The 19812-nt window shown below is 46.3% G+C and overlaps 1 protein-coding gene across 1 annotated transcript; it reads right to left on the bottom strand.

Moving 5' to 3' along the window:
• Positions 1–243: 243 nt before the first annotated feature.
• On the bottom strand, positions 244–19443 carry LOC144139738 (uncharacterized). Its single transcript, XM_077672013.1, has 9 exons — positions 19182–19443; positions 16511–16696; positions 15183–15359; positions 11098–11277; positions 9983–10108; positions 7691–7846; positions 6642–6812; positions 3410–4401; positions 244–362 (listed from the first exon to the last, which is right to left on the bottom strand). Exons 2-9 carry the CDS (start codon positions 16681–16683, stop codon positions 244–246), a joined length of 2094 nt encoding a protein of 697 aa, XP_077528139.1. The 5' UTR covers positions 16684–16696; positions 19182–19443.
• Between the last annotated feature and the right edge of the window lie 369 nt (positions 19444–19812).

Below are 19812 nucleotides of genomic sequence, written 5' to 3'. Positions count from 1 at the left end.
ATCAGACTAAGCTTGAATGTAGTCATTTTACACAACAAAAACATTTTTATATCTACAATCAGAATGAAAAAATACCTATATCCCCCAATTTTTATCGTCATAACTGTAAAAACAAAGATTTTTGGTGTAAGACCAGTCTGCCCCTTAAGCAAAGCTCCAACCAAGTCGCAACCTAGAAGAAACACAGTGTAAACCTGCCCATAATAAGGTTTGCAAAGGAGACCACACCCATCACTCGTCACACTACAGATTCAGAGTACCACAAAAGCAGAACTTACTTTCCCCCATGAAGTGGTTAGTGAGAACCTGAAACGTCTTCACGCATTCCCTCAGAAGGCCCACAAATGGCATTGGCTTCACACCTGAAAAAAAAAAAAAAAAAAAAAAAAAAGCATGTGCAAAAGGTTGCACTGAGCAAGCTACGAACAAAAAAGACGTGGTGAACTGCATCTTTAGTCAAGTGCTCATGGGAAATTGTAAAACCAATGACTCTCTAGGTTTCTGTTCAAGACACCAAGCAGGCAATACCACGGCCAGCTTGTTTCTCGCCTCGGAGAATCAATACCATATTTTCGCGCGTATAACCCGCCCCTGGATATAACACGCACCCCCCTTTCCGTCGACGAAAAAAAAAAAATATATATTTATCTGCGTATTGCCCGCATATTTTATACATATAAGGATGGACCAAAGCTGCTACTCAGGCAACATTACACATTTGTCTGTGCAAAGGAACTTACCAAGCTGACTACAAAACTAGATGACTTGCCGCATACATTTTTTCAGGTTGGTATATTGTTGAGCTGTGTGTGCAAAATAGCCACAGTCGATAGGATAACAGTGGCTTAGTCACTATTACTGCTGTAGGGCCATCACGGCACAATGTGCATTGTGTAGAAGCTGCACCACAGGGAATACTTCACATGTAATCCGCACCTCTATTTCACTCCTGAAATTTTCACATTCTTGGTGCGGGTTATACGTGTGAAAATACGGTACTTCCTTTCTTTTCTTCTCTGACCCACAATGGTGGCTCAGTAGCTAAGGCGTTGTGCTGCTGAGCCCAACGACGAGCGTTCGATCCTAGACACGGTGGCTGCTTTTCAGAAGAGAGCCCGTGTGTCAAGATTTCGGCACACATTCGAGGTACCCAGGTGGCCAAATTAATCCGGAGCCCTCCATTACAGTGAGCCTCCCATAGCCCACGTGTCTCTTCGGGAAGTCAAGTCTTTCGTGGCCACAGAAAAATGGGCGATTTTGAGTGCTTTTAGAAAACTTTTTTTCCTCTTGAGCTAGCGGACACATCTAGCATTGCTATGCATGATATTGTGGCTTATAGATTTCTCTTTCAAACACATAACAGCAGTTTTGTGAAAGGGGTAATCATTGACGGTTTATTGGTCAACGAAACAAAAAAAGAATGCAGAAAAAAGTATAAACAAAACACAAATAGGCGATTTTACTGAGCCTAAAAAATATTTTAGCAATTATAGATATACAAAATGTTTCTACGTTCCTAAGCTATGATTAAATATATACATCATCGCTGCACACAAAGTTCTGGATTTTTGCGGGCCTGCCAACAAGCGGCCCTGATGGCTGTGCCACTCTGCGAAACCGCTGGAGAGTCAGTTGGTCTCTGTAAAATGTGCATCCAAGCATAACTGCTTATGTTCTCACAGAATATTTTTATCACTGCAGCGGTAAAAAAAAAAAAAAAAAAAAGTGTTCTTGAGAAGCAGCGCACGTTGCTCCAAAGCACCAATTTTACACGAGCGGCAGGCTATTTTGAAGGTGATAACACGATATGGCACAGTGCATTTGGCAAAATATCCCCGCCGCACATTGTCCAGACCCTACACATAAAAGTAATACCGCAATCACCAGATATTAGGCACGTTTTGTTAAGTCAAAGGCGAACCTTCCCTGGCAGCACCTGTCTAAGTCTGAGGCTGTTGAATGGTAGAGTTTTTATCAGAACTAAAATCTGAAGAATCCACATCGTTGCTGGATTCATCACTGCTCCTGGGGTAAACAAAATTAGCAGCAGCAGTGGCCGAAGTCCCTGAAAACGCTGTCCGGCTTTGATGAGTGTGCAGTGAAACAGGATGCCACTTTCACCCAACTCGATGCTACCTTGGGTTCAAATTTCACTCGCGACGCCATCTACACATGTGAAATGTAAACAAACGGCAACGAAACTGGAAAAAGGGTTTTCAATGAACACGCCAGATGGCATCAGTTGCCCGAATAGCGTCATTACTTTTTGCGAGAAGTTTGGAAATCATTGTTCAACCTTGAATAATGGCAGCTGGAATAATGGCAGTGCAGCTGGGCATTGTTTTAGGGTCGCATAAAAGAAAGAAAAAAGATGGATTCAGCCTGCCGACACAGCCCGCGCTCCTTATACACCGGAAAAACATACAGGCACTCTTTAGTTTGCATGTTGTTTGCACTCGCGTGAAAACTACACCTGCCGTTGCCCTTGGCCCACCCCTGCTGAAGATAGTGAGCACCCCCCCCCAGATGCGGTAAGTTGTTGCGATTAGAACCTTGTGCAGATAAGCAGCTCATCCTTTTAGAGCATCCGAAAAAAAAAAAAAAAAAAAAAAAAAAAAATTCTCGCTGCGATTTTTATGACGCCTTGCTCTCTGAGGCACTTCTTCTTCCAGACACTAAGAAACGCAGATCATTCAAAACAAACAAAAAGTATAAGTTAAAGCTGCACTTGTGGTCTGTGAGACCGTGCAGCAGCAGCGTCAGATGCAAGAGGGGGGGGGGGGGGGGGGGGCGAAGATGAAATAAAGCTCATACCTGTTTTTAAGAGGCGTTCGTTTGAGTGATGATAAACAAGGAATGGCTGAAAAATAGGTTGCGATATGCTGGGATTCTCGTATGTTTTGTTTATAGTGCGGTACCGCTTACAGTACGAATTTTCACGGCTCTCGCGACATACGTTATCACCGGTCTACGCTGCAACAGTGTCTGGACTGTTCATACTTCTTTCATAGCAGACTGAAATCGTGATCACTCTCATGGTCTGTTGTAACATGGGTTTACTGTATCAGTTTAATTTTTTTCAAGACAAACACATTCGAGTGAGAGCTCCAGAGCATTTACTAGAAAGCTGGCTTTGCTTCAAGAATAAAAATTGGTCGACGTGAGTTTGTAAATGGGCGCTAAGAAAGAAACCGAGACATCCAGTAAAAAAAAAAAGCACACACAATTGGAGGACCATTTCGACCTGCCGAAAACACAACTGTTTCAATTGGAACCATTTGGAAATGCAGATGGCTCCATTTGGCCCTACTGTGTTTTTGGCAGGTCCAATCGGCCTGCCAATTGTTTTTTCGACTGGATACAGCCTCGCTGTAAAAGTCCGTACAAGCCAGGCGAAAGCGATACTCGCCTGCGAGAACTGCGAGGCAGACGGCCGGCGGCAGAGCCTTGAACGAGGCCCCCAGCGGAACCAGCTCACTCCAACAGACCTTGCGGAAGTTGCCTCGATCCATGAACCACACCACGGCCATCTCGCCGCAGTCTTCCACCACGAGCACCCTCTCGGGACAATCCTCGTACGGTGTCGGCAGACCCGCTATCTCACCCACGGAAGCAACAACCTTCTGAGTGTCCCGTCGAGCAGCCCGCCGCACTTCGGCCGTCCAGCGGTCGTGGACGTTCCGCTGTGCACCGGCATCGTGGAAGATCCAGAGGTGCCGGGCGTCCAAGCAGCCGGCAACGACCAACGACGAACCGTCACATTGGGCAGCATCAACGGACTTGGAAACAAATCCATTGGATGGTGTTGGCACAGAAGCGTCCCCGTCGCTCAGCGCTGCAGGAGGTTGCGGGCGAATCGTGTAGGTGACCCGCTTCACCTTCTTGCAAGCTTCGCCCAGAAAGCGCTCCCAGAGGAGGTCACTAAGCAACCCTTCCATCACGGTCACGACGCTTCCGCCATTGCAATACCCACGCCCTTCGACAAACTTCTGGATGTCCGGCCCTGTGACGCCGCAGATGCTTGGCGAACGCGACGAGCTTACGCGACAAAGCTCGACCAAGACACGCATGAAGTGGGCCTTGCTGAGGATGAACTCGCGGCAGCGCGGTTCGTTCCGCACGGCTTCTTGGATTTCAACGAGCAGGGTCTGCGCGTCCCGGCAGATGACGCACACGGACAGGCCGGCTTCGTTGCACTCTCGCTCAACGTGGACTCTCGCGAACTGCGACGTGAAGCGCTGCATCATCCAGTAGAGGTGCTCGAACATCTTGGGTGGAGGAGGCTCCTGCTGCTGCCGGGCGCGTCGTTTCGCAGCCTCCCGCGGCATATCCGGACTGTAGAGGTCTTCCACTCGGATCTCGTGGTCGCTGTCGTCGGAGTCTCCGTCCGACCGTGGAGACCTGCCAAACAACAGGTAGCAACGCAAGGACACGCGGTCAAGGACAGATATCAGTCTTTGCAAATGAAAAATGGGGCGAGAAGGCGATTCCTTGAAATTGAGACCTTCTATTTAAGGGTTCTGAAATCAGTGGTGAAAAAATCAGCAAGACTGATACAAATTTCACAGAGTTTACTTAAAAATTTAACAAAGTTGTTTTAAAAGCTCCTTAATATGCCAAAGCTGCAACTGGGCTACAGTGCTCGCCGCAGTGGACAGCTCCGGATTAATTTTTACCACCTGAACATCTTCAACGTGTGCAAAAATTTTGACACACGAGCATTATTGCTTTTCACCTCCATCTGATGAGTGGCCACTGCAACCGGGTTTGAACCCACGTCCTTGGGTTTACAGCCCAACGTTCTAGCCATGCACCACTACAGTGGGTAGAAAAGATGACGAGAAAATAAAATACCATTCCAAAAAAAAAAAAGTTTAAATTTCTCCAACTATTACTGTTTGTGCGAAGTTCTCGGCGGTGTCAATAAAAATTTTAAATGCGATACTGATGGTCTTGTTGTGCTAGGGAGGAGAATATGCAGAGCATTCAATGGCAGGAGCGAAAATTTTTAAATTTGCGCCTTAAGGAAATTTAAGCTTTCTCTGACAGAACTCGTGCGATCCTAATTTTGGACAAGGAAGTTTAAACAGCAAGTAAATTATGACTAGTGGTCCCATCAAATAAGCATTCCTACCATTGTCTTCCTCCTGCTTTCTAGCATCGTGTAATGTATATAAAATTTTGGTTAATTAGGCTTCTTTCTACTCCTTCTGCAAGTAATTAACAGTATTCACCATCCTAAAAATTAATTGAAATCAAAACAAAACAAGTGCACATTTGGAATCAGCATAACATTTACATCAGGAGTTCAGGTTTCATTAAATTCGGTGAAACAACAAAGGAACTACTAGTTCTTAAACCAGCATCCTCCTTAAATGTCCCATCATTCATGGCTTAACGATGCCCCATTTTCAAGCATAAAAACTCACAGCAAAATACCATAAACGAATGTGTCAACAGGCCACACTTAATCAAATTTTGTTCGTATTAATAAAAAGTGAGAAGCTGCTTAGCTAAAGCCCTGTGGCTGGCTTCATTGCATTCTACTGAGTACTCTAAAATATTTACACATTTCCATGCAGTTCAGGGGCATAAAACTTGAAACAAAAAAGAAACACCGACCAGTCCAAAAAACAAAAAAACATTTCTGATGTTTCAGCTGCCAGCGTTCTTGTTCACTAGACTGCGAACAAGGCTTCCTTGCTGTAAGCTGAAACGTCATTAGCGATTTTTTTTTTTTTTGACAGACCGGCGTACCTTTTTGGTTTCAAATGTACCCTCCCGGGCAGACAGGATTCCATCGTGCTCTCCACTTCCTCAGGGAGCGTTCCCCTCAGTGGGCCATTATTGCAACTAAGTAATCTAAAACCACGAGAAAAAAATTTAACTGTTCTAGTGGGCGTGTTCCAGTGGACTGTTGGGAAGTGTGGAGCCTGGCAAGAGGGGCTGTAAGCACCCTCTTGACTAGTTTCCGCATCAGCCTGGTGTTGATACCGAAATTGGTCAAGAGAGGTCAACGCAGCCCCTGAAAAAGCCTACAAAGAGACACTGGATTGAGTTTTCATAATTTCGGGCAATTAATGCATTGATCCGTGACGCTTTCCTTGTTTTATATTATTGCGTACCTATTTGCGTCCTAGCAAGCGCAGCGTCCGTGGCAACGGCGCAGCACAAAGATCACCCGCAACATTTTGCGTATAAGGAACGTACGTCCCTGTGGCGCAATGTAATTAACTTCTTGTACTGCGAAGGACTCAGGTTCAATCACCAGGGAAAGTGGTTTTCTTTACGAAGCCTCTGTTTGGGTGCGCGACGTCAGTTTAGCTACGACAAGCCGGGCCCCTAAAGTTCTCCGCACTTTTAAGCGAAAGACATCAGTAAAATTAGCAGTGGCTCAGCTCGGCTATGGCAGGATATATGTAGCGTGAGCTAAGGTTCAGCACCCATACTCCAATTGGATTGGATTTCAATCCAACACAATCCAATTTAATCCAATCCAAATCAAATGCAATCCAAGCCAAGCCAATCCGATCCAAACCAATCCAATGCTTCTCACGCTTGCGCAGAACGGCCCTTCACGGCACATGTGAAACCGCTCAACCTCGGCCAGTGTAGCTTACGCTACAAAACATACTACATACCCGACAGCAGCCTGCGTAGGCGCCGCCCCTTCCTTTAGGCTCTCGAAGCCCGGCGGCGGCCTCACAGGTTTAGCCCTCCCTGGCGATTCGTTGTTTAGAGTTGGAAGGGAGCCCGAGATGGGCTGGAACACCGGGAGGCCTCCTTCTGGCTCTCCTATGAAAAATGGGAGCCTGCGAAACAACAGCGGGGCTACAACTCTGGGAAGGACGTCGGCCCCTTTTGTACCCACTAGTGTGAAGGTCAACGAGAAGAAAGTTTGACCGTGACTGCCTGCTGGATGAACAATTGCTAAGCTGAGCCACCCAGGCAAGGCGGGAAGAGGGGAGTTGCATTGATGTGAGAGTTGATGCTGGGGAAATTTTTTCGAAGGGAGCATAAAGACGAAATACAAGTTTGGTTAATTTAATTAAAAAGGCTGCTTTGCCTTGATAACAATGATGCCAATTTTATCGCACAGTTGAAAAAAGTAATCAAGAAACTAAAGAAAACGGATGAAGCGGTTGTGACTCTCCAACTATTTTGCAGCGACTTCTCCATGATGCCGAAATCTTGTTTGTGCGATTGGCGACTGCTGACCTAAGCCACCCCCAAACAATATTACTGAAAGATGGTAGTGGAACCTCCAGTTCCATTTGATCACGACACATGAATGCTAATGTTAGGTGAACAAACACACCAAAAAGGATGTTTTTAGTGTCAGTCCATATTACACCACTTCTGCATATATTACGTTACCGTAGTGTGAAATTTAAAAGTTTTAAATATTTATTCCGTTTTCCTTTAATAAAAAGACATCTTTCTTGGCCAGAAAGAGCTGAGAAAGTTACCAACGGGCATTTCTCTCAAATTAAACAAAGTTGCATGTTGTCTTCGTGGCTCCATGAACGCCCACTGCTACCGAAATGAGCCGCGTAGCCACAAAAAAATTTCATGCACTCTAACAAAATTCCTCGCAGCATGTCTTTTAGATACGAACGCTACTGAAACAATGCGCATTGTACGGCGCCCAAACAAAACTCAAGCAAAGAAAGAGTCATTTAAGACACACCCTGCATCCTCTTCTGCAATCACAGTCTTAGACGTCCGACCGAAAGCCATGTTTTGGGAATCGATGGCCAGCCCCACACTCATGGGTCGCATGCAGTCTCCATTGGAATGCGGCAGAGGATATGAAAGTGACCTGCTTTTCGTTTCAAGCGGAGCCCTGCAAAAGAGAGAGAAAAAAAAATATAAATATTCCCGACTAAAAAACGAAAGCGAAATAGAACATAAAACAAGCACTCGTTTAACACCAGAAGCACTCGTGTGGCACTTGACAAAGGTTTTAGTGTGAGCACGTATCCATCTTCCTTCTGTTCACTGCTGGCCAAAAGATTGTTGCAGTGTTGTGGCTGCTTGTTGCAGTACAACAACAACAGCGCCTGGCAACCTGGCTTTGTCTCTTCAATGAGTCTGAGGCCTGTTGAGTTACTTTCCGAAAACGTGTTCCAGTGTGAGGAAAAATGGTTTGCAATGCCCCATTTGATTGCCTATGAGAGCCAGTACTGAATCCCATGCCAATTTCAAATCCCTAATCCAGAATCAACATTCGAACGAGGGTAGTACTTGTGTTTAACATTTTGTTACCGCGCCTATTCAAAATCGTTCACTTTGAACGATACCTTGGGAGCCCCATTTCATAGCGTTCCGGGCATTTCTGGAACAAGTACAGCTATTTGGAGTTATCTCAGAAAATGCCCCTTCAAAATCAGTTTTGTTTTCATTTTTGCAACAAAAACGTGATTTTTGACACACGTTTACATTACCTGGATGTGGAAAAGGTGCATGGTCATCGCGCGTCACTGCCACTAAAGGAGAATGCGTGCCACTTGCATCGCAGCGTTTGCTTTTTTTATCAAGGCACGAATGGCGAATCAGAAGATGATTTTCAATCGTCAGGTCAGCACTCTGACAGTAATAATCCCTGAAATCGGCTGAAAATATCAATCAGTGCCTGTTTTCAAAGTTACTTTACGATCTTAGACAGTTTTATTGCCTTTAACGTTGTTCTAAGTTGTGTTGTAGTCCTATGTACCACAGGACCATTCACAAACAGTTTAGAACGGTTTTGGTTTCGTTTCTGCATCGTAAAATGCACATTTGGCGCTACTACACAGTTACCCAACTTCAAGCTTATCTGCCCTGGTACCTTCAGTGCATGCTAATAATCCTAGAAAAAGAAAGTAAAAAACATGCCGCTTGTGATTTCATCCCATTTTGAAGTGATTTCTGCGATAAGAACTTCCGATGAAAGTAACACCCAGTCGCCAGATATCAGTTCCGAAAAGGAGAGCATTTCAAACCGGCCTTGCACACCGCTAGCTGTTCGCCAGTCAGTTTCATTTCTATTCAAGGGTATCACTGGAGGTCTAGTGTTGCTCCTTAGTAGAAATGTCTATTGGGATGAAGTTTCAACAGGTTTGGTATTGCTTCTTTTCAAAACTATTAAATGAGGCTGCAATGCTGGAAGCTTGTAATGCTCCACTCTTTCATTGTGCAACAGCTACTCGGTGAAAGCTTTCAGGGCACAATTCTACCGCAATGCGATTCATTCCTGCAAGCAGCGCTACAATAGCGAGTCAGAGATGATAATAAACTGCAAGTTTATGTTTTGAGAGACAACTGACAGAGAACGTCAACAAGCATCAACCACCAAGTTTTGTTGTGAACTACACGCAGATTTTTCCGCATCGCACGCTTGTCCTGATTACGGTGGTGGCCGTATTAAATGCAAAGTCAATGATTGACAAGATGTTTTTATGTCATGTGGGGACAAATTGGTGCCTCTGATAATGTCAAACCGCCAAATTTCTTCCAAGAAACCACCCGAAATTGCATATTTTGAAATGTAGGTTGGGCTTCACAGCATGGCACAGGCACCCCGCTTGCTAACATTTTTTTATATCTGACAAACTGTTCCCCGCAAGTCAACATTTTTTCAAAGACGTATTTTGAAATCTTTCCCTACAAAATACTATATTCCAAATTTTTTCTACTATCGGTGCATGGCGTGTTATACACAACTCCTTTTCTATCATTTTCTACAACGTGATAAAAATTTTGATTTTTTTCATAACTACGATGAATGAAAACATTTAAAAAAATGTTGTTGTCGGAAAGGGTGTTTAAATCATTTGCCTTTCACTTTGCTGCAGTTAGTGCCTAGCCAATATGTCTAGCAGAAAAAAAAAATGTTTTCTAGACCCCTAAGAATCAGTCACTTTCAGTAATGAAAGAGTTAATGAACAAAAACTGGTGTTTGGTCCTCATGGCCCCTTGCGAGAACGGCCCCGACACGCACCCAGTTGCATCTTCTGCGAGCTGAGTTGTCGGACTCTCCGTGACTCGTGGCTTCTGGACATCACTCCCTTCCTCCGCAAATGCTGCTTCAATGGCCGTCACCCCCATCTCCTCGGAAACCAGGGCTCTACGAGAGAGGACGGGAAAATAAAGTGGAGGCGATAATAAGACTCCCAGTGGTGATCGAAATGCAAAAAAAAAAGGGTACTCTGTTACTCGCAAAAAAATTACCAATGACAGGCAAACTTGGCGACTATCGTCGGTCGCAGAAAACTTCAAAAAATAAATAAATAAATGAAACAACGAACTAGAAGAGATTTACCTAATCCACAAAACAAAATATTGAAATATTAACTGGAAACTACTCACGAAATCTCAGAAGTCTGCGTGATCGTGTGCCCTCATGAGAATAATCACTAAAAAAAGCCAAAAACAAAGGAAAAAAACACAAAAAAAGCTGTTCCGGTTGGTGCCTTCCATGGCTGCCACCAACAAAACATGAGGTTGGTGAAATGAAGAGGAGTACGAATGCTAATGTGTGAGTACAGAACTTTTCTGAGAATTTGTCATTCTGCAGTAGCTTGCACGCAACTTTTCCCACCGCCGCCTTCAGCTGGTTTCACAACACCCCTTTCGTCTTCTGTGGGGATTGTCTCCGCTGCACATACAAATTGCAGCGAATAAGACGAGGTGGAAGTATTGCCATACTCTCCCAGTACACAATGCTGGAAGAACTGCCAAACACAACACATTTGCTCTCTCTCTGTCTCTCTCCCCCCCCTTAGTAAATACAGCTCAGACACAGCCATCGTAGATGCCTGAAAGTGCTGCAAACATGGCTGTTGCCATAAGAGGATGAAAAAGCTCTGCGTTAAGAGGAGGTGGGGGAGAGTTCTTCGCTGCGATTTGAGTCTTTGAAGATTTGATGACTGATTGGGCTAACTTTCAGCCAAGCCTGGAAGCACTTTTAGCGAAGATTATGATGCACTTTTGATATGAGAAAGCCTTCTTACGCGTTTCTCTCAACTTTTGGTAGCTTTTTTCATCTAAAACCGTTACGTCAACTAGCCCAACAATATGCTGTACTGAGCGATAAGAGGAGTCACCGAGATGCACCTGATTGTGTCTTGCGTCGGTGGGGCCTCTTCGGTGGGGCTCATAGGCATCTGCGGCTCCTGAAAGTCGGCTGCGGCCTTCCAAGCCACTGCAGGCCCCTGGGTCAAGCTCTGGGGGCCATCGGAATTCAAACTTGGCAGACGTTTTGCGGTGCCTGCTCCATCCACGGCAAGTGGGGCTCTGCACAAGAAGGGAGACACACAATGGAAGCTATACACCTAAGACCCTGTAAGCATGATGAAGCAGGCAGTGTGACCTTTCAGTAATGGAAGCCACTGCTGCGGCACCTGGGACACTGTTACTCTCTGTAAGCAGCTACATGATGATGCCCATCCTCAGTGAGCAGAATTACAGCAGTCTCATTCTTCGTGATTTCATGCCCAGCGCTATAGTATAATATGACATGATCACGTCCTTGCATTAACCTTTGCGATTGAGGTAAAGCACTTGTGCTCTTTCTTACCTTCTGCCTTATCCCGTTCCCCTCTCTTCCATCCCCATCCCCTGTCTCCGCCATGTGATCCGTCTCCGTCTCTGCCATCCCCATCCCCTCCCCCCTGCCTTAATTTTTACTACCCTTGATTCAATCCCACCTTTCCTGTTACCTCTACCTTCCCCCTCAGATTCCTCCTCCTTCTCTCCCTCCCCTTCCCCCAATACTCCTCCTCTTCTACCTCCCCTACCTTCTATCTCGTATTTCCCCGTTCCTCCTGCCCTGTCTTCCCTTCCCCTTTATGTTTAAAACTCCCCCTCTCCTATCTCCCCCTCCCTTGCACTTTCCTCCTTCCTTGCATTCCCTCTTCTGACAACAGTCCCCTTTCCTTCAAACCTCTTGCACTCCTGCCATTCCCCATGTCATCTGTTGCATGTACTCTTCACCTTTCTCCTTTAAAAATTCCCCTTTGAGCTCCACCCTTATTCCTCTCCCCCTCTTCTATCCCTACTCCCTTTCCTCTCCCTCATCCATTTGCTCTCCTTTTTTCCTCCACACCCCATCTCACAAATCCCCTTCCTCTTCTCTTCAACCTCACCATCTTAGACTTTCCTGTCTTGCTGTCCCCTTCTCCCTCCTCCCCCCACTACCCTCATTACTATTGTCAGTTTTCCTCCCCTCATGACCCCTTATTACAAGTGCACCCTCCTATCCACCCGTTAATGATTGAGGATAAAAAAAACGATACTAATATACCCATGTTTTACACTCTTCGTTGAACACTAGCGCTGCTCTTAGGGCAGGCAGAAAAAAACTTAGGCACAAAATAATACTTATTTTTTCTGTTACCATGGTGGCAGCTGTCCTATGCAATATTACCCTCTCGGCTTTTCGTCCATAAACTCCTTTTAGTCGCCTCGATAGCCTTGAAGTTAAGTCCCTCTGTGCTACCCTTGAATCTTAGGGCTTATGAAAGCCAAATATTTCCCTCGTAGATTTGGATGGATACCCTCGCATTCTCACACTATGTGACACACAGTTTCTGCTTCTTTGACGCAGACCACGCATACACCATCATTTTGTGAATGCTTCGTTCGCAAGCAACCTGCTCGAGCCTCAAAAAGCAAAGCACTGCCCTGGGAATTATCGTAGAAATTTTCCTTTCTGACGATCAATTTCTCAGCCCTGTACATCTTTAACAACGTTTTAGCTTCCATTTTTTCTCTCCATTTATTCGTTTCAATCTGCCTCGCCTCTTTTTTGGTTATTGGCCGTTTTGGATTCTTCACTGTGCTACTCTCCCCCTCCCTCTCCTCTCTCTACACTCATCTTCCCCTCCTCGAACCCTCGCCTACTAATTCCCAGTGGCTGAATAAACAAACAGTGGGCAAGCTCACCAGTAACATTCTGCCTTAACCAAAAGACAGAGACCAAAATTTTCGTGTTCAGGTAGCGTAAGAAAGTGTACTAGTATTATCTTGAAATGCGCCATAAAGACGAAATACAAAATTGGTTACTAAGAACCAGTCAGGCTTGTTGGTTCATGTCAAAACAAAGAACATTACACTGCAAGTGCTTGTGGTGTTACGTTCTTCTTCGTCCTACGTGTGTCTGCGCTGTAAACATTTGACAAAATTGGTTCCATTAAAAAAGAGACTGCTCTTCCTGATAACTATATCAATTTCGTCGCAAACTTCACACAAACAATCGAGATATCAAGGAAAACAAATAAAGGAATGGCGACTCCCCCAGCAAACTTCCCGGCCGCGTCTGTGACATCAGGGAATCCTGTTTGTGCTGGCCAAAGCCACCGCCAAGAAACATATGGCGATTGCATACTAGGGCCTTCAGTTCCATTTTGTCGTACGCTAACCTGCAATTACACACACTGATAACTGCGTTGTTACTGCAGGCCCATATTACATCCCTCCTACCCATATCACATCACTGTAATATGGAATTGAAAGGTTTCTCAATATCTCTTGCACATTTTCAAAAAAAAAAAAAAAAAAAAAAAGCTGTTTTTCGTGGCTGGGATGGATCTGAGTGAGTTTCCAAATGCTAGTTATTCCAGATTTAACAAGGTTGCATGGCCCCTTTAACTCTTTCGGGACCGCTCCTATAGGCCATCGGTCACATATGATCGATGGTTTCGCGAGCCTGCAGAATAAAAATTTTCGCTCGATGGAACACCTAGCGACATCTAGGAGATAGTTTGAAAACTAGAGTTTTCTCTTTTGTGAAGTTTCTTTTTTTATCGCCAGGCGGCAACGCATCAGATATTTTATTCTGACGGGCGGTGGTTCCAAATGTAAACATACTCACGCGCGAGCGCGATAAGAGATCCGCGTCGTCTCGTCTCGCATATCTTCGCCTTCTGCTGTGGATTTTGACGATGAGAGTGGCAGTGAAGAGTCGAAATGCGACTTTAGAGATTGCATTTGAGCTCAAGTGAGGATTCGGGTGTCGATCAGCCTGGAACATGAATCGCGCTCAAAGGTGGATGTTGGTTTCGGTTTCAATTGGCTCTGGAGTAGGTATGTGCGCTCGAAATATGTTCTGGCTAGTTTATATCTGTTCGCTAGGGTGTTAACTACCTATTGTGGTGATCTCCTGCCACCAGCGCAGAAACGGATCAAGTTTTCGCCGAGCCGAGAGCCCGGCGTGTACCTGCGCGACGACGTAGCCATGGCCGGAGTGGTACTGGAGTGCTGGAGTGGTACCGGCTCGGCCGGCGCACTGCTCCGGCGCCCCACCCGGAACTAACACGACAGCAGGCAGTGCTACTACGCCAACTACAAACACAGTCAGTGATCACGCCGGCGCTCGCGCGTCACGTGTGCCCGGACGTGTACGCCAGTGACGTGTGTAGTGTGTGCGGGCAACATCGCGCAACTCTGGCCCACATCCTGTGGGACTGTGCAGTGCACCCCGTGGAAGCTGCCGACCTCTACGGCCGGCTGCCGGACTCCATAACGAGTGCCGTCTATTCGACGGACCTGAACGCACAAACTCTAGCCGTCCAGCAGCTCGAGGCTGCTCTCGCCAGGCAGAAGCGGAGCGAGTCGCAGACGGGGGGGAAAGGGACGAACTCCCGAGTACCTTTCGCGCACCGCTCACGCCGACACCGGCGGGGCCTAGTCCCGAGGACGTCGTGAACGTGGGTGGGATGTGGAGGCTCTGCGCATCCCGACCTCCCACTCCCTGCTGGCCTCAAATAAAGTCTTTCTCTCTCTCTCTCTAGCCATGGCCCTAGTGCCAAAGAAATCACACACAAAACAAAAAACCAGTTACACCTAGCCGCATCAAACTTTCGTGATGAATAAACAAAGCATTGTGTTAGATTTTGTATATCCTGAAATAATTTTATTCTTTTTAATTATTCTTAGATTTACGCTTTTTTCTATCTTTTTCAGTAGTTTTTTTGCGAAGTTCTTACTTTCTGATTTTTTCATGGTGCTATCGTCAGTGTTGAAGTAAAACACGGTATTGTATGTCAAAGAACATATAATTAGCTGCATTTTGGTATATGGTAAAGCAGGATGGTATCTTTGCTTCATGTAATAAAAATTTTTTACCGAGACCTCCCTTTTTCATCACTTTTTCCGGCGGTCCCGAAAGAGTTAAAAAGAAGGTGGTGTATAAAACGCACCCAGCAACGTCTTGTGGACACGGGTTGCAGAGTTGGACATCGGAGATCAGCAGACCCGTAAGAACAGGGACAGCTTGAGGAGTTGCTGCGGGCTCGGCACTCATGTTCCGAGTGCAATACCCGCTAGAGCTCAGCGAAGCGTGTGACGGCTCCTCTCCTTCCCCGTCAAGCGGGCTTCTGTGAGAGAAAGAAAAGCTCAAGTTTAACAGCCCAGCCGGCACACCATCACTGAGCAACCAAGCGCCAGCAAAGCAGCTGTTAAACCCTTGCACAGTCACAAGGTACCACAACAGGGAGGCTCCTAGCAAGCACAGCTGCAATGCCTCTCCACAGCAGATCACATGGTGTGATGTCGCACGTGCCACACTTATGCTCTGGCAACTCAAGGTCACTGCGACTCGATGAATGACCTTGCAAGACATGGTGCAGTGGATATCTCACTCGAAAAAGTGGCATCAAAATGCACCAAAAGTTTATTCAAATACTAGGGATGCTTGAGGAGTCGTTAGGAAACCACTGTTGTTCTCAAGTCAAAGGGCTAACTTTACAATGCAAAGCAGGCCCAGGATACCTCTCCTAGGACAGCCGCGAAATATGACTGTATGATCTATAAATAAGAGCGCGTCATCTGAATAATGTGCGTTGAAAACCTTTATGGTAAAACTGAGCTTTCACAATATAACTGCGGATATAATGAAGTTGCAGGAAACGCGGTAAATAATTATCTGCATTAGGAGCTACTTAATCTCCATCAAGAGAGCGGAGTGGGTCAGGGAACAAACTTGTCTTAAGGACTTACTAGTAGAAATTAAGAAGAAGAAATGGACGGGGGCGGGGCATGCAATGCGAAGGCTAGATAACCGTTGGTCATTATGGGTAACAGAGTGGATTCCCAGAGAAGGCAAGTGTGGAAGGGGGTGCCAGAAAGTTAGGTGGGCAGATGAGATCAAGAAGTTAGCGGGGATAAATTGGTCACAGTTAGCACAGGATCAGGATAATTAGAGATCTATGGGAGAGGCCTATGCCTTACACAGGCCGTACACAGGCTGATGATGATTATGATGATGAATCTCCGTCATGGTGCGCTTTCTATCTTTCGGGAGGAAGCTCTATGATTAGTCAGCTCTGCTGCCCAGCATGCTGCGGTGTGGCATAATTTTCAGTGGTTTTGCTCTTCACATGCATTGCTGATGTGCACAGTGAAAATATAATTCTTCCCGTCAAATGAACTTCGGGTTGGCACCAGCAAGATGAAGTAAAACAAGGTAAGTTCTTTGACATAACAAACAAAAGGAAATACAGTCAGTGACAGAGTCTGTGAAACGTACCCGTCATCTTGTCCCTCTCCACGTGGAATGCCATCCATTTGGGTCTCTGTCTTGGGGGGATCCTGAATGAGGGCAACGTCATCAGGACCCACTGTATCACCAACAGCGCTCATGTTCGGAACATCGTTAGTGCCTGAGCTCAGGGGAGCACCTGAGGGTCTCCCTTCTTCCATGGCGACTGCAACTCTGCAGAAAACAAAAATTCTAGGTGAATTCCCATTTCAAAGCATTTCGTACAAACAAAGCATATGACTGCAGGTGTGCTTACACCAGTGGCGTAAGCAGCACTTCATTTCGGGGGGGTGGGGGTGGGGACCCCAGAAAGAGAGAAAAAGCAGAGAAAGTAAAAAAAAAAAAAAAATGACGAAAAAGAAAATAAAGAACTCAACAAGGATTCGGCTCGAAAAAACGACTCAACAAGGATTCGGTTCGAAATTAAATAATAATAAAAAAAAAAACTTTTGAGATGCTTTCAGCTTCATCTACTTGAGCATCTTCAGTTCACATGCTACATTTTCACTGTGAACGTTTGCCGGAAATGACATTCAGCCATCCCGGCCACATAGGGTTTCCTCCTCTCTCCCCCTCCCACCCTAACACTGTTCCCTTCCCACTTTCCCTTCCTGTTCCCCTCTTTCCCACCCTCTCTTCCACGGCCCTCCGATACCCCTACCCATTGCGCTCTGATCTCCGTCCCCCTCCTCCAGTTCCCCTAATCTCTGACCCACGCCATTCCCTTAACCCCCCTCTCTCATAACTTCCCCTTCCCCATTCCTCCTTAATCGCATCCCCATTTCCTCCCCACGTCAATACCCTCTTCCTTTCCTCTCTTGCTCCACACCTTCCCACGACCTCTAAGAGTTTCCTCAGTTTTTTATTCTCACCTCCCCTCCCTCTTCCCTACTTCCCCTTCCGCCCTCTCCCTCCCTTTCCACTCTTATCTCTCCTCTTTACGTATACCCCACGACGGCCCCCAACGTCAATTCTCCGCTCTCTCCCTCCCTCCCTCCCCCTCTTTTCCACACACTTTCGACTTGCCCATTCCTTCCAGTCCCTTCCATTCCCTTCCCTTTTTTCCCCGACCACGCCCTCCTCCGTTACACTTTTTATCTTCATATCTCTTCGTTTGTCTTCCCATCCCACTCGTCCTCTTCAGCTAAACTCATCTTCCACTCTCGTCTAATCCCACGATCGCAACCTGCCTCCTTCGCCTAGCTCTCAACCATTCACTGACCAATTGAAATCACACTCCTCCCATCTCCACATCGCTACTTCCCATCACCCATTTCCACATGGCCACGTACCCGTTTTCCATTTACCTTGGTCAGTAGCCCACTAGGAGCCACGCTCACCGCTAACGTTGCTGGCTGCTTCGAGACAGATGGCGCTTAAGTAGCCCAAGGAAGTGATAGCAAACACTGAAAGCAAGCGTGCCGAACAAAACGCGGGAAAACAGTAACAAACAGTTCATCACGAAGCCCAGTCTCTGAACCAATATGCAAAATGTTACGTAAAGTGCACGTGACGGCGAAGAAATTCGATATAACCAGTAATTCGAGACACGCGATCGCTTCGTAGAAGTTCAGTATGTACAGTCAATGCGGAAGTAGCCACGGCAACTCTGAAGAACTGGTAAGTGCGGATTATTGAGTAAAAGAAATTGAGGTACAAAAAAGTAGTAAGCTAGTTGTCTGGCGCGTTTCACCAGGGCGCGAGAGGTGCGCGCTCCAGTTTATTAGAGAGGCCACGAGGTAGTTGGTCGTGCACCGGCATGTGCATTGGAGTAAGTCTCGGGGGCTCCCCTGCGCATGCGCCACAGTTGGTATCTCCCGAGACTGTGGACGTCTACCGGTTCTTTCTCATGGAGGCCACCAAGAATCAGGTATGCTATCTCAGCGTCCATAGTTGGGGCGACGACGGGAGCAGTTTTGCGTCAGCCATCGCGAAGGAATCCGAGTCGCTTTCCAACTCTTCGCCGACGATTCTGTTCTAAGCTTCTGATAGATCGTACAGACCCGGTAATTATCGTCAGCGCACAGCGTAGCATATAAGGTGTCCGTACTATCGACTGCGGGCGACGCTGGGGCAGGTTTTTTTTTAAACCACCTCATATTCAGGGTATTTATTTTTTCATATCTGGTAGTATATTCTTTTTTGCTCCGCCCACAGAGCGCATGCGCGGTGATCAGCCCGCAAACCGCCCGACTACAGTGAACAATATTCTATTTCACTGTAGCCCAACCGCGCGAAGCGCGACGCCATCGTGACCTCGCCTTCCGAGAACGATTAGGCCTCACGATTCACGAACCGCGCCGCGCCGCGACGCTCAGCTCCTGAGACGAGGCCCCATATCATAGAGAAATATCTATGAAAACTCGCAATGCAAGCGTCCTTGTTCTCATTAAGCTAATGCAGCAGAATCAACAAATTCAAAAAGAAAAAAGTAAAGCACTTTTTTTACCCTGCTGCCGTTTCTCGCAAATTGCGCACTCGCGTCGCCGTTGTCACCGCGTCGCCAACACTACCTGACACTACTTCGTGATTAATAAACTATGGTAGAGTGAGAACATTAAGTCAGTAGCTGATAAGAACTGCGACTACCACAACGTACGAGTGAATCAAGAAAGTCTCTGCTGCACGAACAACGGGTAAAAGAAACATGACAGCTTACGCCGTACTCACGAAGGCAGTCGCCGGCGATGGTATCCAAGGTCAACGGTGATCACAGAAATGTGACGGCAAGCGATGCCGAAAAGTCGCTATCTGTTCCACACTTACTTCAGTCTGTGCACAACGTGCACGACAATTCAGCGAGTACGGCCACCTCGGTAAAACCGGTTTGTAGTAAACAATGCAGCTTCTAACGGTGCCGGCCGAAACATACAAAACGTGGTCGACATCATGGAGTTTCCTCTCTAGCTCGTCACGTGATTTACTCGAAGCCAACAAGTATGGGGGATCTGTTGGCTACGTCTGCGGAGGGTGAGAGAGTCCGAAACCGAAACGAACGTTTTTTTCAAGTTGAAAAGCAGATAATGAACTTTCGGGTGAGCTTTTGATGTTACTTTACTGTCACCTCAATTTAATTGAATGTCTTGATAAGAGGGTACTAGTAAGAGCTGCGCCACTCTCTCTTTTAAATAATTATTGCGTTCGGGTTGTATTCTTAATGGTGCCTTACTGCTAAATCGCCTAACTGCTAAATCGAAGCTGTAGAAAAAGCCTCTACCGTGCTTGTTCCGTCATCAGGCAAAATCCGCTGTAGCACGCGTGTTCCTTACTGCGCAAACCAGCATTGAAAT

The sequence above is a fragment of the Haemaphysalis longicornis genome, unplaced genomic scaffold (assembly GCF_048455015.1).
Source record: "Haemaphysalis longicornis isolate Haplotype H1 unplaced genomic scaffold, Haemaphysalis longicornis Haplotype H1 scaffold_5, whole genome shotgun sequence".
Lineage (NCBI taxonomy): Eukaryota > Metazoa > Arthropoda > Arachnida > Ixodida > Ixodidae > Haemaphysalis > Haemaphysalis longicornis.
The sequence above is the reverse complement of the archived record's forward strand: the minus strand, read 5'-3'. Positions and strand labels throughout refer to the sequence as shown.